The sequence below is a fragment of the Lepidochelys olivacea genome (genome assembly GCF_965140295.1).
Source record: "Lepidochelys olivacea isolate rLepOli2 genome assembly, chromosome: 2".
NCBI classification, from domain to species: domain Eukaryota; kingdom Metazoa; phylum Chordata; order Testudines; family Cheloniidae; genus Lepidochelys; species Lepidochelys olivacea.
Genome location: NC_140412.1, coordinates 225,056,391 through 225,081,687, shown reverse-complemented (window position 1 = coordinate 225,081,687; position 25,297 = coordinate 225,056,391). Strand labels below are relative to the sequence as shown.

General features: G+C 40.4%; 1 protein-coding gene across 2 annotated transcripts in view; it reads right to left on the bottom strand.

Moving 5' to 3' along the window:
• Nucleotides 1–25,297, bottom strand: part of CDK6 (cyclin dependent kinase 6) — a 187,684-nt gene that overhangs the window by 4,891 nt on the left and 157,496 nt on the right. For both annotated transcript variants that reach the window (XM_084620902.1, XM_084620903.1), the window contains one exon: nucleotides 5,340–5,390. In XM_084620902.1, the coding sequence (XP_084477028.1) occupies nucleotides 5,340–5,390 (51 nt within the window). The remainder of the gene's footprint in view (nucleotides 1–5,339; nucleotides 5,391–25,297) is intronic.

The window sequence follows — 25,297 nt, the reverse complement described above, 5'->3', positions numbered from 1 at the left end:
GCCTGGGTCTCACTCTCCTGAGTCCCTGGATTGGCAAAGTGCTGCAAGTGCTTTGGGAGAAATGTGCTCAGACCTTGGAGGCATGGTGCACCTTTTATCACTCAAGAGTGATTAAAAGGAGATTTCACAGAGGAATTCCATGCAGGCCTCATTTGCCACAAGGATGATGATCCTGACAAAAATCCTTAAGGAAAAGACAGCAGAGCATGGGTCAAGGAGGCCATTTCACAAAATTAAATAACTCAGCTGCTTTAGGATAAAATTTTCAAAAGCACCTAAGTGTACATAGACTCCTAAGTCACTTAGGTGCTTTTGAAAATTTTACTCCTAATTTTGTTTTATGTTCCTCTTATCCATAGTTGGAAAACTAATATTTCTTCTTCTGTTCTGAATATGACACAAAGCTGCTTATGAAATGAGCATGTTAAATCCTAGAAACATGGATAAATGAAAACAGCTGAATTGTTGGGATTTCTTTTAAATGTACAAAAAAACCCCCTTTCTTTTTGGACCATGTTGCTGCACAATTCAAGCTTCAGCCTGGAGTTAATATTTCCAATAGAGCTATAAAGTGGTGAAATAAGGGCTTGTAATGGAAATGCTGACAGAGACCCATTAGCCAGACTTTACATACCAAGTTTTAGCCAAAATCAAATTTACAGCTGAATTTTACACACCTTAAAATTGAAATTTATAATGAAAATGCTGACAGACTCAGAACTAATAACATAGAAAAACAAAAGTTTCCTTAAGAGTTTGGGCTTTTAATGGAAATGCCACCAGGGTGCAGCATTGTCCTTTCTTTTTATTAATAGTGCTTGGTAGTAGACACAGAATGAAAATTAGGACCAAGCATTGCTCTTACTTACTTATAAATCCCGAGTTACTCCTTTCAAGTCAATGGAATTACTTCAGATTTCTACAGGTATGAGAGCAGAATTTGGCCCTTAGTATTTAAGGTACGTCCATGAAAAATCATGGAGCAGGTCCTCAAAGAATCAATCCTGAAGCACTTGCATGAGAGGAAAGTGATCAGGAACAGCCAGCATGGATTCACCAAGGGAAGGTCATGCCTGACTAATCTAATTGCCTTTTATGATGAGATTACTGGTTCTGTGGATGAAGGGAAAGCAGTGGATGTATTGTTTCTTGACTTTAGCAAAGCTTTTGACATGGTCTCCCACAGTATTCTTGTCAGCAAGTTAAGGAAGTATGGGCTGGATGAATGCACTACAAGGTGGGTAGAAAGCTGGCTAGATTGTCGGGCTCAACGGGTAGTGATCAATGGCTCCATATCTAGTTGGCAGCCGGTATCAAGTGGAGTACCCCAAGGGTCGGTCCTGGGGCCGGTTTTATTCAATATCTTCATAAAATGATCTGGAGGATGGTGTGGATTGCACTCTCAGCAAATTTGCGGATGATACTAAACTGGGAGGAGTGGTAGATACGCTGGAGGGGAGGGATAGGATACAGAAAGACCTAGACAAATTGGAGGATTGGGCCAAAAGAAATCTGATGAGGTTCAATAAGGATAAGTGCAGGGTCCTGCACTTAGGACGGAAGAACCCAATGCACAGCTACAGACTAGGGACCGAATGGCTAGGCAGCAGTTCTGCGGAAAAGGACCTAGGGGTGACAGTGGACGAGAAGCTGGATATGAGTCAGCAGTGTGCCCTTGTTGCCAAGAAGGCCAATGGCATTTTGGGATGTATAAGTAGGGGCATAGCGAGCAGATCAAGGGACGTGATCGTTCCCCTCTATTCGACATTGGTGAGGCCTCATCTGGAGTACTGTGTCCAGTTTTGGGCCCCACACTTCAAGAAGGATGTGGATAAATTGGAGAGAGTCCAGCGAAGGGCAACAAAAATGATTAGGGGACTGGAACACATGAGTTATGAGGAGAGGCTGAGGGAGCTGGGATTGTTTAGCCTGCAGAAGAGAAGAATGAGGGGGGATTTGATAGCTGCTTTCAACTACCTGAAAGGGGGTTCCAAAGAGGATGGTTCTAGACTGTTCTCAATGGTAGCAGATGACAGAACGAGGAGTAATGGTCTCAAGTTGCAGTGGGGAAGGTTTAGATTGGATATTAGGAAAAACTTTTTCATTAAGAGGGTAGTGAAACACTGGAATGCGTTACCTAGGGAGGTGGTAGAATCTCCTTCCTTAGAGGTTTTTAAGGTCAGGCTTGACAAAGCCCTGGCTGGGATGATTTAACTGGGAATTGGTCCTGCTTTGAGCAGGGGGTTGGACTAGATGACCTTCTGGGGTCCCTTCCAACCCTGATATTCTATGATTCTATGATTCTAAACTAATATCGGGTTCTAAAAAACAGCAGTGTGCCCAGGAGTGCGCCACCACTTCAATCTTTCCCCGCAGTATCCACAGACTGCTAAGCTCTTGCCAAAGTGGAAATTAGATCTCTTTGAAAAGTTAAACTTGATTGTTATTTATTATTTGTAGGTCACCACTGACATGCAGGGAGGGAGCTTTACTTATAAGATGACAAGTCCTGCCCGGAGGGTCTTTCAGTTTAATACTCCGATCCTGCAAATGCTTAGCCATGTGGGTAACATTACATATGTGCTTGTCCCATTGAACCCGTGAATACATGCATGTGCATAAGTGATGAAGACCTGAGTTCACATCAGATATAACACAATGGGCTGTGTGTGATCAGAGGGGGAGGAGGAGTTTTCAAATGGCAATTACATATACAAGTTCGTTTTCTTTCAAATGTGTCCAGTTAGTTCTGATTTTTCTTTTAAGGAGTACATGATTGGGCATGAGAGCACAAACAGACCAGAGTAAATGCTAGCAGTTGGAAGTTATCGGCAAGAAGTGAGGAGGCTGTCTGGTGCGCAGGAAATGGGGGTTGGTTCCAGGCATAAGGGGTAGCATTAAAAAAAAGGTACAAAAATGGGAGTTGGATTTTTTTCAAGTAGATTTTTACGGATCCTACAAAACATTTGGAAATTGTTTAATACACGAGTGTCTGCCTGGCAGCCCTAGCAGGTTGCACTACCATTTGGGTGACCAAGATTCTGGAGCATATTGGAAGAAGCTATTTTATCCTCTCACCATACCAACAGTACAATAGTGGCAGTAGCAGTAAATATTGATATATTATGGTAGAACCCAAAGGCCCAGGTTCAGACCTGATCCTGAGAGAGACTGAGCATTTTCCACTCCCAATGACTGCAACAGGAGTTGAGTATGCTCAACACACCCTGGCATCTGGCCTTAAATCTGTGAGCATACACTGTGTATTGATGTTGGCATGGGGAAAGGAGGGGAGGGTTATGGGCCATCTCCTACAGATCTATCCTCAGTCTTTGTGGAGAACTCCAACTAATGTAAATAAAGGCTGCACATGTGGAGGAAGGTCCAATTATCTGAAAAAATGTCAGTCCAGAATGTAGGAAAATGCGAGAACAACTTTATCCAAATTAGCCTAGAGAATGACTCACTACCATAGCAGGCAACAGCTTCCCCATAAAGGCAAGGCCTATGCCTAAATGTTGGGGGTCTCCAGCTGTGAAAACAGAAAATAAACACTATCTGACATAAAAAAGCAAGGAGGCGGCATTTGAAATATTGAAGGATAATTACACAAAAGAGGCAAAGCAGATTTTCTCTTTAAGTGAAGTGTGTAATAGAGAATTTCTTCTCTCTCCTAAAATTGGCACAGTATTTTTTTCTTCCTGATTAATGGTTGAATTCTTTTCCATACAGGTAATCTCACCCATTAGGGAGGGACAGATAGTTCACTGGAGGAGGCTGCTGTTGGCTATTATGTTTTTAATCCTATTCCAACTCATTTGTTTTGGGTTTTTTTCCTGAAATGTCATAAACAATTTAGGATCTTTAAAAAAAATCACAACCATGCTCTTTACGTCATTAAACTATGCTGCATGTATCAAAACATTCCTTGATTAATACATCAGAATATAAATTAATCAAAGGGATCACTTTGCCAGAACTAGAAAAAGCAAACAGGCGAGGACTGATTGTTTTTGGATTGTTCAGGAAGTGCTATTCACGGGTATGGTAAATTAACCACCCTAGTGAGTCATATACACTGGTATGGTATGCAGGAAAGGGAAGTCAACTGAATGAAAATCAAGACCTGCAATTTGGGAACCTCATTCTGAAGTATGAAAATCTTCAGAAATGGATGTGTTATAATTTGAGAGCTGGAAAAATGATTAGAGAGACAAATTCGTTATTTGACCTACTGGAGTGCTTTCCTTTGAAGCTTTACGATCTTCTCTCTGGGGAGTGCCCCCTGAACCTCCGCTCCTCCCTGCCTACTATTACTACTCATCTTGGACTCTCCCTCCAACTGGATGCCTGGATCCCTGGAACTCTCTCCACAAGAGGGAGGATAGCTACAGAGGTGAATGAGCCCTCATTCTGTGCAGGAGTGGGAACAGCCATATGGGTGTCTGGTGGTCACAACCACTCCAGTATTATTATAAAACATTTATACCAGGCCTCAAATTTACATGGCACTTTCCAGGACACCATCAGAAACATTCCTTACTATGAAGATATTTTAATCTAAAACAACAGAGAGGTGATTGATATTTTTCTCACTTATCTGTATCAATGACTTTAAAATGGAGATTTTTTATTCAAAAACGTACTTGGGAGGGGGGAGTAATTCTACTTTAAAAAGTTCAGAGTTTGTCTGAAGAGGAACTGCAATACCAATAAACAGAGTTGTAAAATGCTTTTAAAATAAAGTAAATTATCCCATCTCCAAGATAGCATCCATTTAATCTTGATACCTTTTATGTTTTCATAGCTGCCTTTATCACCAAAATATGGTTTCTTAATAATCTTTATTGGATATACAGTGAAGCTAAAATATTCCTTTCCACAGAAGTTGTTGATCCAGATTAACATTTCCATTTAATAATGAACATTTTTAAGGGATTCTGATTACATTTTTTTGAAATTCATAAATGAACAAAATATTGAATAGCTAAAACCTTATTTGGCTTTGTAAGGTGATTCTTTCTTGAATGCTCTAACTTTTAAGAAAATCTGTGAATGGTGCATGAACCATACATTTAAAAGATTAGAAAAAATCCCCAGAAGTCTATTGTCTTCTTGATGATGATTGTTATTTTATAAAACTATATTACATGCAGCTTCCTCCTCCCTATTTGACAGAGAATACACGGAAATATTATATTACAGTGCAGCAGCAATAGGAAATATGTTCTAGGAATACTTTGTACAAGTCCTTTTACTCAATAAAAAGCATGGCAAAGAAATCTTAAAGTGTTTCAAGCTAAACTGCCACTGACATAATGCAGCGAATTAGTACTTACTCAAAGATTTTTCCTAGCTGATCAACATCTGAATTTCCACGAAAAAGTGGCCTGAAAGAATAAAGAAATAGAATAAGATTTCTTTAACTAAAGTGAACTTGTACTTGTCATTGAAAGTTTCCAAAACAAACCAAAAACCTGTTCTTTTGCTGAGTGCTCAGTTACCCCTTTGTGTTTTTATCCAAGTAGTAACTGCACTTTTCGAGGTTTCTCCTTGGATTGGTAACAAGACTTTAACTTAATGGATCAGGCACACCTACAGACATGTTACATTTGAGAATTAATTTCATCCTTTAATATGAGTAAAATAACTTTATTTCCTATCCTTTTTTAAGCTATCAGCATAAGAGTAAATCAAACACTGGTTGATGAAACAATGTACATTATGTAGGGCACATTCAAAGCGCTGTTTCGAGAGAGAGTCATGCTATGCATTTTAATAAAATAAAAGATTGATTACTAATGATATGTTTTAGAAATCAAATTCCTTGTGTATTCTATTAAAAATGAATGCCTAAGCTCTGGGGGTCAAATTGAAGACAGCGGGAATACATGAATCTGTAAATCATGGGATGTAAAACAGTGCAGAATTTACCTTGAAAGAGAGGAAAGCTTCTGCTGCATAAATAAAGATACATTTAGGAAATAAATTAATAATCCAAGCCTTCAATGGGTTGTTAGAAACAACAGTGACTAAAAAATACTCACTTTGAAAACTAGTGATATATACCGTGTCCTTTTAAAGTGCAATTACAATTTTTGTTCTTCTGTTATTGTAATTTGCAAAATATCATCCCCCTGTAATGGTACATTTATGTGAAAGCGACTGTACAGTAAGAGATGTAACAAACATTTGCATGATATATTAGCTAACTGTCCCAATAGCACAATAAGGGTGTGATCTATGCTGTACCTATTTTTATGCCTAAAATTCTAAAGAGACTAGTAAATCCCAGATAATTTAGGGTCCTGTCCACCAGGAATTTATACATCTTCCTATGGTGAGCAGGCTGCTGGTAGCCGTGTAAGGTAGTGTAGCACTTTGGCGCAGCTATAAAAGGGATATAGTGCGAGTAGTCAAAGGAGGACACTGTAGGCAGACTGTAAGAAATGAGATTTTACTGTTGTCAGCTGACAGCCAGGTTGCCTCCCCCTTCAGAACTCCTAATTCCCAGAATGCAATGCATGTTGTAAGCTTACAGTTGCAGTTACCATGACACAATACAGGGTAGCACTTTAACTGAAACACAGAGACTTTATAAACGATGCATATTCTGGTGTCTTCAGTAGCAGCACGTGATTGAGTTTTCCCCATGACCAGTTCTCCTCCTCCTTCACTTGCCCAGCATATTGCTTTTCTTTCCCCGGCTGAGCTCCCTCACAGTGCTACCAGTCAGTGAGATACCAACCATTTCATGGTTTCAGTTTGCCAGAGAAGAACTCCCATCTGCATTAGGAGATAAAGGGACATTTGGCCATACCCTTCCTCCTCCCCAAACCACAGGTACAGAAATGGGAGTAGTCTGCACAGTTCTAAGGATGGTTTAAAAGGCATGTTTCTCCCTGCCTACCAGTTAATTCCTGGAAAAACTGAAGACTGAAGGCCCACGTACTGGGGCAATGCAGCTCCATGTCACAGTCTAATTTAGGGCTGAGGATCAATTACATGATCTAGCCTTATATGTCCTCACATACATGACAGACCCAAGAACCGTAACATCTCTCCTCTAAAATAACTGACCACACAAAATACATATCCTGAAAGAAGTCTGTGACACCCAGAAAAACAATAGCAAAGGAATGACTGTAAAATGTGCAGGTCATCTTTCATATACCGTATGTGCATTCTACTCCCTCATGTTTGCAAATGATGTCACATCAGCTTAGACTAAGCTGTTTTCGGGAAGGAAATTCAGAGAAGAATCTGACCCAGTAACCCCTGCAGCCGTACTACTCCAAGTTTAAACTGCCTTTTTGTTGACCATGAAGCACTGTGCATATTTAGGATAGTGGGTCTGAAATAAATAATAAATTTGTACACCACTGTTTGTTGATTAATTTTGGCCTCTTATTAATAAGATTGTTTCAGTTTACATTGGATCTTTACTCATTTTATCATTCCCTGCTTTACGTCATTTCACAGTATCAGTTTCTAAGGAAAAGAGAAGGTGACTCCAAACAGATATGCACAACTAATTCTGCAGTCAGTTATGGGACTGATTTTTGTAAGTGTTTGAGCACCATAATTCCATAGAAGTCAGGGGAGGCACCAGGTTCTTAGTACCTCTTCATTTTGACAACTTCAGGTAATTTTTAAGTGATTATTTGAAACTGCTAACGTGCCTCAACCTCCTCCATTTGTGGATTTTCCTCTGGCTCAAAGCAATATTAAGCAGGCCCCTTTAAGCTAAAGAAATGTACACATTCAAAACGTTCCATCCAAGCAAAAGTAAAGCAGAACCAATGTTTTAAAATGTATTCTCAACCTTGTGTTAATGTGAAAACTTGGCAAATTCAGCCTTGTTCTCGGATCACCTTAGGCAGTGTCATGCCAAAACAAGTATGATTCTTGGGATTTTTAAGAAAAACGTTTCCCATACCTGCTGCTCCCTTGGATTTAGTAAGACCTGAAGCAAGAATTTAAATTCTTTTGAGAGTGTAACCATAGAGCGCAACGTGATCTTCCAGCACACTCTGATATTCCACTACAATGAAGAATTAATTAATTCATCTTTCAGACTCTTATCCATCCCAGAGTCATAACTTCAACAGGGTGCCAGCATTGGGCAACACCAATGGAATGAATTTGCCTCATGAATTTTAGCTGATGGTTCAATACTCCCTGTACAGATGACTGGAGAAGTACATTCATTTAATCTGCAGGCACATGAAGACCTCCTGTCTCACATTTTGGCACCATTTACTCTGTAGTAGTCGTGTGCCAGCACAGACTGTATGTGCACCTTATATGGGAACTCTCATCTCAAGCAACTGTTTTTTAATTCTGTTCTTAAAGGTGGATGTCAGCACTCCCAGGACTGCTGAATCTGGAGTATACTCCAGCAAATTTCATCCCCTGCTTCTTGTATCTTTCACTTGACTCACTCCCCAGGGTTTATTTATCTTATATGAAAACTGAATCCAGAAGTCCTTAACTCAGAGATACAGTCTCCTCTATGTGAGAATAATCTCTGTAAAAAAAGTTAAACTCAGGGGTACTGTTCAGATTACGGAGTTTCCTACTTGCTCTTTTGTGGGGTAAAGGCAAGGGACTGGGTTTGCTATCTGTAGCAGAGGCTGCGGGTTCCATCCTCTGAACTCACGGAACCCCTAAGAGTTCTGTGCAGATAGGGATCCACAGGAGGCAAGGGCTATCCACATGGACACCTCCTGCCTCCATTATTTCCCCCTCTCCCCTGGATCCTACCAGCTCCCACTGACACTGGTTATTGCAGGAGCAATGCTTGTGGGAGGTCCCCATTCGGAACATATCTAAAAGGCAGGGGAAGGGCCATGTTCTACAGTGCAGACAAGGCAGAAGTTTATATTTGCACAGCCTCAGGATATCTCAACTTCTCCAGTGTCCCCCATGTTTTGTTTTGATGGGCAGGTTGGTTTGGGGACAATCCAGAGCATCCCCAGTGGCTCCCCCATTCCCTCTCCAACTCTTTGGAGCTGGAATGTCACAAAGTCCCATGGGTGGCCTCTGCTAGGTGCAGAGGAAGCATGCCACAGAGTTGGACTCCTCTTTACTGTGGGAGCAGGCTCTCCTCAGTATGTGGATGTGGAAAGGAGTAGGAGACACACGATTTTGACTCAGTCTTAGTGGAGCGAGCTCCCAGTGAAGTCAAGGACTGAGTGAAAACTGAATAAGAATCTCAGGATTTAGCCTTGAAGTACAGAATGCGCTGATGCCCTATTAAGCGGATATGAGCTATAGGAGTTTGCAATATGGCTTTTTTCTCAGGGCAAATCTATTTACCTTCTTAACAGAGCAAGCCAAAAGAAAGATAAATACACACTGAAATATAAATAGAAGTTATAACATAAACTAACAGTGGAAAACAACACAAATACAAAAATGCAATGTGTGTGTACAGATCAAAAATATTTACACTGATATTTCCCTGGCAGAAAGGAACTGATCATAGATTCCAAGGTCACAAGGGACCAGTAGGATCAACTAGCCTGACTGTGTAACACAGGCCCTAGAACCTCCCTGACAAATTTCTTAGAGCAGATCTTTTTTAAAAAACACCCAGTCTTGATTTAAAAACTGTCAGTGATGGAGAATCACCATGACCCCCAGTAATTGAGTCCAATGAGTAATTACCCTCACTGTTAAAATCTTACACCTCATTTCCAGTCTCAATTTGTCTAGCTTCAACTTCCATCCATTGGATTGTATTATACCTTTCTCTGTTACATTTAAGAGGCCATTATCAAATATTTGTTCCCCATGCTGATACTTATAAACTGTGATCAAGTCACTTTTTCACCTTCTCTTTGTTAAAATAAATAGATTTTGTTCCTTGAGTCTATCACTGTAAGGAATGTTTTCTAATCCTTTAATCGTTCTTGTGGCTATTCTCTGATCCCTCTCCAATTTATCAACATCCTTCTTGAATTGTGGATGCCAGAACTGGAAACAGTGTTCTAGCAGTGTTCTAGAGGTAAAATAACCTCTCTACTCCTACTAAAGATTCCCTTGTTTGTGAATCCCAGGATTACGTTAGCCCTTTTGGTCACACCATCTCACTGGGAATTCATGTTCAGCTCTTTGTCCACCACAACCCCCAAATCTTTTTCAGTCACTGCTTCCCAGGATAGAGTCCCCCATCGTTTAAGTAGGAACTACATTCTTTGTTCTTAGATGCATATATTTACATTTAACCGTATTAAGATGCGTATTGTTTGCTTGCGCCCAGTTTACCAAGGGATCCAGATCACTCTGAATCAGTGACCTGTGCTCTTCATTATTTACCACTCCCCCAATTTTTGTGTCATCTGCAAACTTCATCAGTGATGATTTTATGTTTTTTCTCAGGCCACTGATCAAAATGTTAAATAGCGTAGGGCAAAGAACCAGTGCCTGCAGGACCCCACTAGAAACACACCCACTCAATGATGATTCCCTGTTTGCTATTACATATTGAGACCTATCAGCCAGTTTTTAATCCATTTGATGTGTGCCATATTAATTTTGTATCCATCTAATTTTTTTATCAAAAAGTCATGCTGTACTATGTCAAACACCTTACTGAAGTCTAAGTAGAACAACAAGAAAGATTTCACCATTCACCAACTCTATGTTCTTGTTTGCTTTTCCAAAGCTCACAAAGTCACACATTTTGTTCACTGGCATTGAACACTTTGTCCATCTGAGCTGGATACCTGCTCTCTAAAGGTTGAGAGCTTTGTTGTGTATGTTGTTTGCTCTTTGTATCAGCTGCCGCTCAGTGACAATTAAAGTGTAAACAGATCAAAAGAAAATCTCCTGTGTCCAAATTCATCCCTGGTCTAACTCCACTGACATGTCACAAAGAGTACATACAAAGTCATGAAGTTGCACTCCAGAGAGAAATGTGGTCTAAGTGTATACAGGCAGCGTTACGTCTAGACTTTAGACCAGTGGTTCTTAACCTGGGGTGCACGCATCCCCTGGGGGTGTGAGATGCCCTTTCTTGGGGTGCAAGATGCCCTTTCTTGGGGTGCGAGACAGGCCAGATTTTTTTAGAGGGTAAATCATCGAAAACACAAATTAAGCATAGGCACGTAAGTACAGCTACTTTGTTTCATCAAACCTATGTATTTATTAACAATATACATTTTTTAACGATTACTGTAATATACAAACAAAAAATATATCTAGGTTTAAAGAACTGACCTACTTCAACGATTTTTGATAAGGGGTGCAAGAACATATTTTGAGAACCAAAGGGGTGGAGGCTGCAGTAAAGGTTAAGAACCACTGCTTTAGACTATACTGCTTTATAGACTTGAGGAAAATACTTGTTTTCCCTGTAACAATAAAACCACCTGCATAGAGAAAGCAAAGGAGATTTTTATATGCTCCTTTGCAATGACTGATCTTGAGTACCACGCATTAGGAGCCAATGCATTTAAACTAGTTTATTCCATTGGAAATCACTTCTCAATTTCTGACTTTGAGGTGTTAACCTTTGAATAAAGCAGACATAAAAAGATGTATAAGAAATGGAAAATAGTATCAAGGAGAAAAAAGCAGTCAAGGCATTCCATTTCTAATCCAAACACATTACAAAGCCACAGGGGTAGCTCTAGAACCGCCAACACAACCGCCTACAAAACTGGGCCAGGAGCCAGATACATGAGATGCAAGAGAATTAACTTCCAAAGGCTGATATCTGGATTCTGTCATTGGTTAGTACAGCATGGTGACTACTGAGTTGCTGAGCACCTATCACAATCTTCTTTATCTCTATAATCATCTATGGATATTGTTTCCTAATTATTGACTGAGTATACTGCAAATCTACTCACATTTCTTGGGGCCAAAATCTAGCTGTGGAATGTAATTTTTGAAAAGTTAAGTCATACAGATGCTCCCTAAAATCATAAGAGCACAGTGAGCATAAAAGACTGTACATCTCCAGTCTCAGGTGATCTTTGCGTTCTCAGGCATGTAGGGTGGATAAGGGCTGATGACAAGGCATGAGGAAGTGTTGGAAAGAAGAGCAGCAAGGTCAGAGCTGATAGTGGGTGACTGGATGGCAGAAGAGGAATTAAAAAGAGGCAGTCCAGAGGAAATAGGGTGACATGATATAGTGGAGATAGAGATATGTAAATGAAAGGGATACAGTCCAAAAGAGGCAGTCCATGAGGGTAAGACTGGGGATTTGGGAAGTTAGTTCTCCCAGTAGGGTTGTGGAGGTAGGTTTAGGAGCCTGTATGTGTGAGGGATAAGATGACTGCAAAGAAAGAAAGGAAAGGTAAAGAAACATTTGCCAAGGGATCCTGCATCTCCTGGGAAATCTGCCCAGCTACAGAAACTGTAATTCAAAGATATAGTTAAATAGTGGGTTTTTCTGGGAGTGGCTAAGTCATTATGCAAGGTAACCTATTTCCCCTTGTTTTGTCCTATTCCCCCCCCCACCAACGTTCTTGTTAAACCCTGGATTTGTGCTGGAAATGGCCCACCTTGATTATCATACACATTGTAAGGAGAGGTTTCATGATCACTTTAGATAAACTCTTACCAGCAGGAGAGTGGGTGGGGGGAGAGAGAAAACCTTTTGTAGTGGTAAACACCCATTTTTTCATGCTTTGTGTGTATAAAAAGATCTTCTATACTTTCCACAGTATGCATCTGATGAAGTGAGCTGTAGCTCATGAAAGCTCATGCTCAAATAAATTGGTTAGTCTCTAAGGTGCCACAAGTACTCCTTTTCTTTTTTCTTTTCATGTTACAAATAGGCGAGTGACAGACACCACTGACTTGTTGACTTAATGTACCCTCTCTACACACACACACACACACACACATCACACATCATCTGAAAGCTTATTATATCTACTTTAAGGTGAGCTATGATGTTGCACTGTCAAGTGGTGCTATTACCATAGAAACAGGGATAAACAATGACACCATCAACTTATTTACAGGACCACTTTGAAATATTTCCATTAATTTCTGTTAGTTTAATGACTCTATGTATTATTTAAAGACAGAAAGTTGGATTTCTTTGTGACCTCAAGGCATCACAACAACAATCTAAGGGTAAAACAAAATCTAATAACTTTGTACAGGTATCATTGAAATGTAATAGTGCTGGTGACATTTCTAGTCAACATCATTATCGTCATCTTGTTCATCATTACAATCTCTGTCAAGAGTGCATGGGTAGCCACAGTCTTCATTGCCTTGACATGTACACAGTTCTGTGCGGAGAACATAACTTCTGTATCTTGCTAAGGACAGGGCTGTGCGGAAAACAATTTTTGGACTGATAGCTGCTGTGATTGTCCCTCCTTAAATTTGGTCTTCTTGGCCAGTTCAGCAAATGTTTTGATGCCAGATTTCTTGACGTGGCTGAAAACGCTACCTGTCCCATTAGAATCAAGTGCACTTCTCACAAATCTCTGCACTTGTTCTTCACCAGCATCTGCTATTTTCAGAATATACTTTTGTACATCTGATGTTACATGCTATACAGCAGATACATTGATATGGATGTGATTTAGCATCAAATCATTTGTCATATGGTTGCTGATATGACTGGTAAGAGCTGCAACATATTCATCATCCCTCTTCATTGCAGAGACAAGGACTTGTTTGTGGACTTTGTCTTCACGACTTCTTGTCAGGCCATTTCTTTCTCTGAAAGGTTTTGCATATTCATAATTCGAAGCTGTGAACTGTCATCTCTAACACTAATACCAACCTGTGTATAAATGTCACTGAATTAAAAGGCTAATTTCTAGAATATTTCAGGTAATGCCTGGGCAGTTACAAATTAAAATCTTCTGCCAGGCAAAATAAAGGCAATATTGTATGTACAAAAGCTTACAAAAGGAGATGCATTTGGAATTCACATACATTTGTATCTACCCACTACACACTACGAACTGTGGGCATGCAATCTTCTGCTGCTGGTGCAGAACCTTCAGTGTGAGACTGATCTGGTCAGCAAATTTAAATTGAAAGTATTGAAAACTATTAAAATAGTTTGTGAGTAAGGTTGCCAATTTTGGTGGGACATATTCCTGGAGGTTTCATCACATGACATAATCTTTAATTAAAGATTGATCTTTAGTTCTTGGAGGCTCCAGGACAATCCTGGCAGGCTGACAACTGTATGAGATATTTTGACATTTAAAGATATGCAGTGTGAAAACATTTGATGTTAGTATATTGCAAAATGCTGATATCTGTCATTTTTGCTATATGCCAAACAGCTTAATCATTTCTGAAAAAAATATTCTTGCCCATGTAAAACCAATAAAAACTTTTTATTACATTGTCATTTGGTAACTTTGACCAACAAGCACCACATTACGGTGTTGAAATTAACATAAACTGTAGTCATAGTCATGTTGCAGTGTTTCTGGGACTGTGCAAAAAAATGACACTTTCTCATTTTGGGTTCCTTTGTTTCACCTCACCAACAGGCTTACAGCACCATTTGACAGCTCTACATCGTACCTCATCTAAAGGTACATAAAATAAGCATCCAAATGATATATGATGTGGGTGTGTGTAGGGCAGTGGTGGGCAACCTGCAGTCCACATGCAGCCCATCAGAGCAAGCCTCTAGCTGGTCGCCAGACCGTTTGTTTACATTTGAACGGCCGCCTGCAGCTCCCAGTGGCTGTGGTTCACCGCTCCCGGCCAATGGGAGCTGCGGGAAGCGGTGGCCAGGCCGCAGGTTGCCCACCACTGGAGTAGAGTGTGTACATTAAACTCCAAAAATATGGCCCTTTTTGGAGAATTGCTGCATACCTAAAAATGTGAGTAGCTGGAAAATACTCATTTTTGTCAGATTATTAGTAGTTCGTTAAGAAGGAAATATTTTCATTTTAGAATTTAAACTCAAATCAGACCTAGAACTAAAATCAAAAGCCATCTGAAATAACTGAAAAGCACTTGAACCTCAATGTCCCTCAGAGACCCATGCACAGAATGGGTCCTCTCCAGGCCACTCTCTCCACCCCATGCACAGTGGGTCCTTCTCCCTCTTCTATGGATCCCATAAAGGCATTTGTACTGCAGATGTGAAAAGAGAAACTCAAGCAAGGTACGAGGGAAAATATACATAATTTAAGGAGGAAGATTTTTGCAGCCTGTGATCAGTAACGTAACTGCAAAGCAGTGTAAAAACTACATTCTGAAATCAGGCCACAGCTGAAAACTTTGCATGCTCTGGACAGTTACCCACTTCCAGTCACAAGTGACTTGCCTCAGCTGTTGTGCAATTCTGAGTTCTCATTTTAAACGTAACATTTTTTGTACTTCTCCCTCTCCTCTCCCTTTAATAATATCTTTGTGTGGGTGAGTACAAGACACAGCATGGAAAGGACTTACTTCATATACAACCTGTTACTCTTGATCACAAATTACGCAGGTGTTCTAAGGAACATACAGTCTCCTCCTCATAGATAGAGCTAGAAAGCTGACTTCAACGTGGGGTAGGTATATGCTGGGTGACAGCCAGTCCTTAATTTGTGCCAGGGTTTAATCCCGGCACTTCTGGGCTTGCTGCGTCAGCTATTAAAGTATTGATTGAGCCCTGGCTCCTAATTGCTTAAGCCTCAGCACCTCTTTCATTACAAATTTAAGCACTGGTGACAGCCAAACTTACATTTGAGAGACACCGATCTGCCATCTTGATTTTCTCAGTTTTGTCTTTAACACCAACAGCACAAAATACTTTACCAATATGTATCCTTCTTCAAATGAAAAAGCATTGGGCCCGATTCTAAACGCACTTATAGTGGTGTAAATCAGGAGTTACCTCACTGAGATCATTGAAATTACATCAGTAGGAAACCAGTGAAAAAATCAGAATCAGGCCCAAAGGGTTGGAAGAGCTAGAGATTCTCAAGTGTGAACTTCGAGAGTTTCACCTAGCAAGTGGTTGCAGGTCAAGTGCAGTGGCTTGTTTCTGAAGAAGCCGCTGCAGATTTTCAGGTGCTGCAACGTCTTAATTTTACGCCAAGTTCATATTTAAAATGAAATAAATTAATAGAATAAATAAGGCCCAAAACCCAGGCCCTAAATGTGTGTGCAAGCAAGTCTCACAGAAGCCCACAGGAATTCTGCCTGAATTGGGGAGGCGGCACACTTTCCTGAAGATGCTCTCTGTTTTCTGATGGGGCATCTACCCCACAAATGGAAGATAGTGGGGGAATGAGCTATCTAGATGTTCAGTGGCATTCCAGGAGCACAAACAAAGAGGTGCTGAGAGACTCTGGTGATGTGCACCCTATAAAAACTTACGTAGGCTAGCATAGAAGAGACCCAAAACTTCTAGAAATGAGTCTGGAGGCCACTGGCTCCCCAGAAGACTGCTGACATCAAGATGGAGAATGATACTTGTAGGTACAGACAACCCATGAAAACAGAGAGGCATTCCTACTGGTTGGTAACAAAATCAGAAATCAGGTGAGCTTTCCTTGGTTTGAGTTTCATTACGAAAGGTTTGCAAAGCTCTTCCACCAGTATTTCCATTATCCAGAGATGGTGAACTTTCAGGTGCATGATTTGAACACAGAGGCTGGCCACCTGGATAAGGCCAGAATTGTAAAGGTTAATAATGCATTAATCTTGAGAAATGTGGAGATGGAAGTAATGTAAATATATGTTCCCTTTGAGTGGTGACTTAAAAAGGAAGCATTACTAAAAAGGAAAGTGAACAGAAGTACCACGTGCAGTGCTACAAATAAACTATTGATATTCTCCCATTTAGATTCAATCAGTAAGTAAAAATACAGGAAAGAGCAGAAGAGAGATTTTAAATGGAAAAACAAAATCTCTTTTTCAGGCTGCCCTTAGGGGTAGACAAGGGGAAAATCTGTCCTGTGTGCTAACAACAGTTGCTTGCTGTTTTTCACTTATGTATCATACTTCAAAATTCCAGATGCCTCCAAGTTGAATGAAGGTGGCAATGTGCTTGAGCCTGCACCACTGAAGTCAAAGGGAGCTTTAACATTGACTTTAAAGGGTACAGGATCAAGCCCTATAAGCCTATGGGGTGAGTGAAGCCAGAAAGAAAAAAAAAGACTGTATTTTAAAGGGAAGGGAAGAGTATGCCTGACAAAAATTATGAGCAAGATGAGTGCAGAATTTATTTGCCCTCAGAGTACTCTCTAACCTAAGTAGTTCTCATCTGTTCCTGGAGCAGAGTTGCTTTATCATTTATCTTTTAACATTCTTTTTTTTTTTTTTTTTAAATAGAAGAGCCTTGATAGGTTGAATGTCCTTCACTTATTCCCTAGTCAGATACGTCACTGTTTTCTTATCTGTGGACATCTGCTTCTCCAGAAGATTTGTAGGTTTATTTCACCAGGGCTTTTGGAGTAGCTATCTGAACTCAGTGAGCATGACAAAACTATGGCATTTTGAAAACTGCCCCAATTTTTGAACCAACTTCTGGAAGTGCATACACAATTGACCTTGGAAAATGGGAAAGGGTCCAAAAATGCACGGTCTCTGCTAAGAGTAGAAGCAGAAGCTTTACCCCTAGTTTGCACTAAAAGTTTTCCCCAACAATGTGATTAACTACATTTGTGTCATTCCCGCACCTCTCTACAAACACTGATTCAAATTACATTTACCTATTATGAGCCAGCAGTTTCGGGTCTGAATGTGCATCTAAACTGCAGGCGTCTGCATCTTTGTGTCACTCAAATGCAGCAAACAGAACTACTGATATGACCCATATGATTCAATCCAACTCTTCCTGCGAACACTAATTTCGCTTTCTATATTCCTTTCTTGCTCATATATGTATTTTATATCCTTTTCTGATTTGCACCCTCTAAAGTTGTTATGCCTCTTTGTAGTTCTTGCACATCTGTGATTTAAAGTTTTAAAGATATTACTTAAATTAAGGTGGATGGCTTAGAGCAGGGAGAGAACACTGAGAGTTCCTTCCTTTACAATTCACCCACACAGGAGACATTCAAAATTTGTCTGCAAAGTGCTAAGTGGAAGTGTGAGGAAGCCAGTACTGTGTGAAGCAACCCTGCCCCAAGGGGTATGTGATGAGTTCAGTCATGACCCTGTTTCCCAGACTTCCATCCATCAGGAAACTATCAAGCACTTGTGCTGTGGAAGCACTGACTAGGCCTTTTTAAAAGGTGTGTGGTAGTAAGATCCACTGTACAACAGGTTCCCCAAGCATACCTTGAACAGCCGTAAGGCCCTCCCCCACAGCACTCCAGCGCTGGAGGTGTTCCCCACTCTTTACAGTCCCATGGCTCTCCACAGCCATAATTTACTTCTAAATTAGTGGACCTAGCAGACAAGATTCAAAATTACACATTGCACATTTGATTCACAGGTGGTTGTGTAAAAATTGGATTAAAGTGATAGTGATCTTTGATATCATATTTTTTAAAAGTGCATTGAATGTCTCTGGGTAAGTGTATTCCACAGCTGGGAGTGTGCTTCCCAGCGCAGGTAGACAGACATGCCCTAGCTCTGCTTGGACTAGTGTGCTAAAAATAGCAGTGTGGCAGCAATAGGCTCAAGCTACCCACCCAAGTACAGTCCCACATGAGTACCCAAGCTGCTAGCCTGAGCTGCTGCCTATGCTGCTGTGGTCATACTGCTATTTTTAGTGCACTAGCTTGAGTGGAGCTAGCATGTGTCTCTCCACCCACGCTGGGAGGCAGACGCCCAGCTGCAGTGTAACATCCTTTATGTCAACAAAAGGCCTAGCTCTGACTTAGGGACAGTTCTTGCCCGGTACCATACATGATTTAGTCTTTAACTGTGTTTCTGGTGCTACACCAGCTACTACAACTGGAATAATAAATTTGTCTTGAACATGAAATACCCTCTCCTTTAACTTGTACAAAATCCCACTGGGCAAATCCAATCAAATCACAATTTCAGAGGTAGAGAACTATGGTTAATTTATTGTGGGTTCATGACTGCTTTTTCAATGCCAAGATGAAGCCCTGAAAGTTCATCAATTAATGGTAACTACATTTATAGGTCTAAAAATCAGTTGTTAACATGGACTTTGTCCTGAGATTTTTTTTAAAATCCTGGAATAGTTTGAATCCATGGATATATAATGGCTTTTCAAGTTTGAGGCATTAATTTAAATCCAATTCTGGCCTCACCAATTTAAAATATTTCTAATCAGATTGCTGTGATGGGAAACTTTTAGACAGAAAATATTTAGTGCCATTAGGTCAGTTTCTCATGGAATAAACTCTCCTTAACCAAATACATAACAGCCTACTCATAGCTATATCAGCTAAAAGTCTTTGCACACACTAACGATAGCATGAAGGAAATTAACTGTTACCTACCTGCAGTCTTTCTAAACCAAGACAGAGGCAAGTTAGTGAAACCAAATGGAAATATTATAAATTGGTGATCTCAGCATAAGACAGGTGCCTGGCAAATGAACATCCAAGCTCATCCTCTAGTTTTATTATTAAAATATTTTATTCATATCTTGCCAGCTCTGTGCTAGGCGCTTCAGACAGCTTAGCAGAAAAGGTATCTTTCCAAAAGAACTTGCAAGATGAATTCATAACTTAAAAATCACAGGAAGGGGCAACTGATACAAAGTAGTTTCCTAGTTCCATCATTGCACATTACATCATAAAACAGCGCATCAATTTGATTTAAATGTTGTCATGGCATTTTTGGAAATTCTGGAGCTGGGTAGCGCTAGGAACAAATGAACCATAGGACCTATTATGAAAAAAGTTGGGAAAACTCGCCTGTCATTTGTAATATTGGGGTAGGGTGGGAATCTGCAAGTTGCACTAGTGGTGAGATAGAATATTCACACTACTGAAAAAGGTCAAACAACCAAATTTGAAAGGATACATCAAGTAGAAAGAAAACAGTTTTACAAAACCAAAAAGGGCCAAATCCTGGGGAAAAGGAATTTGTTCTGAAAGAAAACATTACATGGCTGGGAAACACAATTGTCAGCACCAAATAATCAGGGTGTCTACACAGCTCGGCCATGGCTGCTACTACAGGGCATTGGGTACATGTTCTGAACTCTGTGGCTTGGGTTGGGTGACCTTCAGTGGCACCTACTGCACAAAGTTTCCTTCGCAGTTTTGCATCTGAAACAGGCTAAGTAAAACAAAAGCAAAAACTGACTGTAATAAAGACTGCTGATCAGAAAAGAATTTCTTAAAGGTGATTAGAACCCTTCAGACAAGAAAGGCAGTAGAATATCGTTTCAGCGCTTAATAGCAAACTATTATGTGAGTAGAGGTGAAATCTCAACTTGTACTTTTTCTCCAGCTGTGGAGACTGAACCTCAAAAGACATGAAAGTGAGTTAGATGGATGGCGTGAAAAAAATATTTCAATTTCTAGCAGCTGTCCTGGTTTACTGTGAATTAATAAACACCTACAGACAAAATTAAGATGCTTATTAAAGGTTGGTAAGTTTTTACAGCAATGATAATAGTGAAAATTGATATAGTTTTCAAAGGCCTATTAGAATTTAAACTAGATGCATTTTGTTCTAAATAATAAATTATCCAGTGTTGTTCGCTTCTGTTACTCAGACTACACAGGCAGGAATACTCATACAGATACACATTGACAAATGGCAGCACTATACCGTGGAATATCTTCTATAGGAAACTCTACCATATTAAACTCATTTATCCATTAGTAATTTTTCATTAAATTATCCTGTTTCATTGGTTCCTGGCCAAAACAAAGACAAAAGAAGTAAGTTTTTATTTTAAAAAGAAAAAAAACCTCAGTAGAAGGAATTCCTGATGCAGCTACTGCTCACAGAGCTATGGTTGTAATGTAATCTCTGACACACAGTATTTACATAAATGCCACATCACAAAACAGGTAGCTTGTTTCGCTTGCATTTTAATGGCGACATGCAGTGTGCTTCATTACTTTGGGCCATATTTTGCCCTGTCTACCTTCTTCCCCCAGCATCCTACCATAGGCTGAGCCCAATCCTTGTTCCTGGTAAGTCAGTGGCAAAATTCCATTAACTTTTGGCATTATGGTTCATATCATAGCATACACATTTCTCTCTGAACTACTTATATGGTGCTCATCACCATGGTATCTGAGCACCTCGCAATTATTAATGTATTTATCCTCACAACACCCCTGTGAGATACAAATGTGCTATTATCCCCATTTAACACATGGGGGACTTAGGTACAGAGACGCTAAGTGACTTGCCAACATTCACACAAGAATCTGGTGGTAGAATAGGGACTTAAACCCATGTCTCCCAAATTCTAAGCCAGGACCCTAACCACTGGACCAGGCTTGAACATGTTTGATTGGCTGCCCTCAGCCCCAAATTTCTCTTTTGAAAAAGAGGAAGGGAGGCACTTACAAGGAGGGCAGCAGAAAAACCCTTAAAAGAAGAAGGCATTACCATTTTTTTTCACATGCTATTTCAAGAGTGCTCTATGAGAAACTGGCATTATTTAACTATTAGTCAGTTTCTTTAATTCCATGTTCACCGTATCCCTTTAAAATGGTGACTGATAGAATATGAGTCCTGATCACATAAGAAACAACACCTCTGCTTTGGATGGCAAGTATGCTATTCAGAGGCTTTATGCAGATACTCTATCAGGCTTAGTGATTCTATGGTCATGCTTGTATGTCTGCATTCTTACAGCATCAGAGTACTATTCAACACTGCCAAGTGGGCCTAACTGAACAACCAAAAAAGTCAATGTTACTGTAAAGACTTGTTCCACCCACTCCTTTACGCGCTGAGTGAACTCAGACCATTTGGAAACAAAAAGTCATTTTATGTTGCTCAGTTGTTTATAATCAACACACATAATGTAGCCAATTATAGTGAGAACTTTATTTTTAACCATCTCTTTCAATTCTAAGGAAACTGAGTCATAACATAAACCTACTGCCCATAGTTCAATTTTAATCCACAAAAAAAGCTTCCTATATTTTATAATAGTGGGTCAAATCCTGTGCAATGTTCTAGGCTCTGAAGACCCTAATATAACAAAACTTCCATCATTCAATGACCCAGAAGGGGGCAGGCAGAGAGGAAGGAGAGGGGGACTCCACAATTCCAGCTCCCTCAGACCACATATGATAGTTTAGCTTTGTTTCTTTTCTAAAACTTTCTTTAGTGATTAAAGTATACCTGGGGGTTTGGCTGGTTCAGAGAACCAGAGCCAACGCTGGGCATAAGCAGACTAAGCGTTTATGGCCCCGAGCAGCTCAAGGGGGCCCCCTATTAATTATTAGTATGTGTTGCATGTGTAGGCGGCCCCCCCCAAATATTCCTGCTTGGGCCCCCAATGAGCTAGCACCGGCATGCAGAGAACTGATAATCATCAGTCCTGTCTGTATATACTGTTATTCTGGGAGTTACAAAATGAGGCTGTTAAACATAGCCCTGCAAATTCTGAGCGTGCAAGCAGTGTACACTTTGAAGAAAGGCTGTATAGTTGTTATTTCTGTGTTGTAGTTTCTTATTTGGGGAGCTGTTGCAAGCAACAGCAGCTCTCTGCCTTAATCTTTCTAACCATAGTCAACTCTTGGTGCAGGGTTGCTTCCTGGGAACTAAGCATTGGTGTTTGGGCTGAGATTCCTGAAAATGAGGCCTGCTGCATACTGTTTGTGACCACCTCTGTTCCAGATATATATAGTGTAAACAAACAAGCGACACTGTGAAAATACTCTCATTCTCTGATTTCTCCTTTAGGGGGAAATTCTACTACTGTTGGGCAGATGGGCGACCCTGTAGATAGACTGATTGATGTCAATTTCACTGTGAAATAGATTATGAAAGAAAAATCAATACAGCTCTCTCTTATTTGTGGCCATCTGTCTGTACATGTGTCTGTGTGTGAGACTTCAGTGGGGTTCACTGGGATGTAAGGTCAGGGCAGAATTAGGGGACAGAAGGGTTGGGGGAAGAGAGAGAAGTCAGTGATTTGTGTTTCCTAATTTATTTCTCAATAAGAATGAGACCATGAAATTTTGATCCAGGGTCTGAATGGAAATACGGTCCTTCATGGATGTGGTTTACAATTTCAAAATATTGGACATGCTGAGGATTCATGTAGGTAGATAAACACTATTTTAATAAAAGTTCAGAGAGAACAAGGGATTGCCTGGATATGCATGTCCTGCATATCACTGGCTGAGGAGGGACGTTTGAAGCAAAGCAGTTATTGTCAGGGTTTCAGTATACTGACATTTCCTTTTGAGAAAAGAGCAGGAAAAAAACTAGCTCTTAGGGAGCCCAAGATTTTATAGATCCCAAGCCAAGCCTCAGTCATGATAACCAACATGCTGTCAAAGAATGTACTTGATCAGACCTTGTATCATTAATAGAGACAGTCATCACCAAATGTAACAAGTAAGAAATGTGACAGCAGATTGGAAAAAAAACAGGCTGACAAAAGGATCTCTATCACTGAGCTTGACTCCACCTGCCTATTGGGAACATGGGCCAGTAAGACGATGGGCATGCTCCACTGGGGGCCAATATCCTGGAGTCGCACAGTGTCAGCTGTTCCTTCCTCAGAGATGAGATTCTGGGAATGTGGGTTCTGAGACCACAGCCACAGGAGGAGGAAGGCGTGATCTTGTCTTTCCTTTCTCTTACCTTGGCTGATAGAAAGGAAGGCGGGTTCAGAGTTAGAGTTCAGCCCAGGCTTGGGAGATTCAGGTTCAAGTCCCTGTTTTGCTACAGCTTTCCTTTGTGACTTTGGTCAGGTCACTTCGTCTCTCTGTGTATGCCTCAGTCCCTCACCTGTAAAATGGGATCATAGCACTTCCCTACTTCACCAGGATGTCGTTAGCTGCTTAAATACTATGTAATAGAGGCCACATAAGTACCTAAGAAAGGTGGTGGCCACCAATATATATATGTGAAAGGGAATTTTTTTTAAAGGGGTGATTTTGGCTTCACCCTGATGTCCAACAGCCTGTGACCCATCTTTGCCTAATGGCCCCAGTGCCAAGAAACAATGCCCTCAATGACTTTCAACAGCTGACTCTTTGCACTGAACACAAACTATTATTTCAACAAGTTTTGTTTCTAAACAGGTCAGAAGGCCAGCTGCAAGTACTATGTTTTATTAGACTAAGCTGACTACTAAACAGAGACGTGATAGTAAAAGCACTGGATGAGTTATCACCCTTCCTACAGTGTTCTACCGTAAACAGCCTAAAACACTGCAACTAGAAGTATTGTTCCTAGTGCACCTGAGGGCATTACAGTAGTATTTTTAACAGGCATATAGACACCAAAAAAAGCTTGACTATAACTTTGAATTGTCTTAAAAATGGAACTGTTCTTAACATTGTCTGATGTGATTTGAATAATGGGGTTTCCAACAACTTGCTATTTTTTAGCTTAGGGCAGGTAATAACTTTGGCCTAGTATAAACATCTCCCCCTAAGCTGTATGCATGCAGAAGAGTCTCATGCATGGATCATGCCCTGAGGATGAAATATATATGAGGGTGTATGTGGGTATATGCACATAAACAGCACCATCCTGTGGACCCTGCAAAGGACATTAGAGCTATGGTCTGTGCAGGGGACGGAGAAGAACACTGGCCAGGAAGGGGGGAGCAGTGGTTGAGTGTGGGGTGTACATCTGTCATGTGGATGGCCTCAGCCCCCTGTGGTTCCCAAGGATTTGCCATCTTTGGGTGCACAATATCCTGTGAAATAGTCCACAGCATGACTATGTGGGAGAAATGCTACCTGGGATCCTTATGGAGATTTTCTCCCCTCCTATGGATTTTAATGATTTGGGACACTGAAAGGATCTGCATGGAGAATCATATTCTACCTACTGCAATAACAAGTATTTTTTACTCCTTCCATGGGCTTATATCTAATGGCCAAACACTGTAGTTGTTAATCAGGTAAAATGCATATTGACTCCCAAGACTGGCCCTACCACTGGAATGAGCACAGTGGTTGAAAAGATCCCAGACTCTAGAGAGAAGCTGGATCAAAACAGTAGCGCAGTGCCTGTGGAAAAAGATATTGCCATGAATATCTACATAGCATCAAATTCCACATTACTTTCTCCAGGCACTTTGAGCTCTTCTGGTTTAGACAGATATTTACTTGGTACAGAGTGGTAAAAAGTTTCAGAGATGTGTTATGTTTTGCTCAGCTGTCCTTAAATGCTGTCAAAGTCCTGCTATCTCCTGGTCCTTTATGGATCTGTTTTATTTTCCACTTCTCTGGATTCAGATTTACTGATATTTTTTAAATATAAA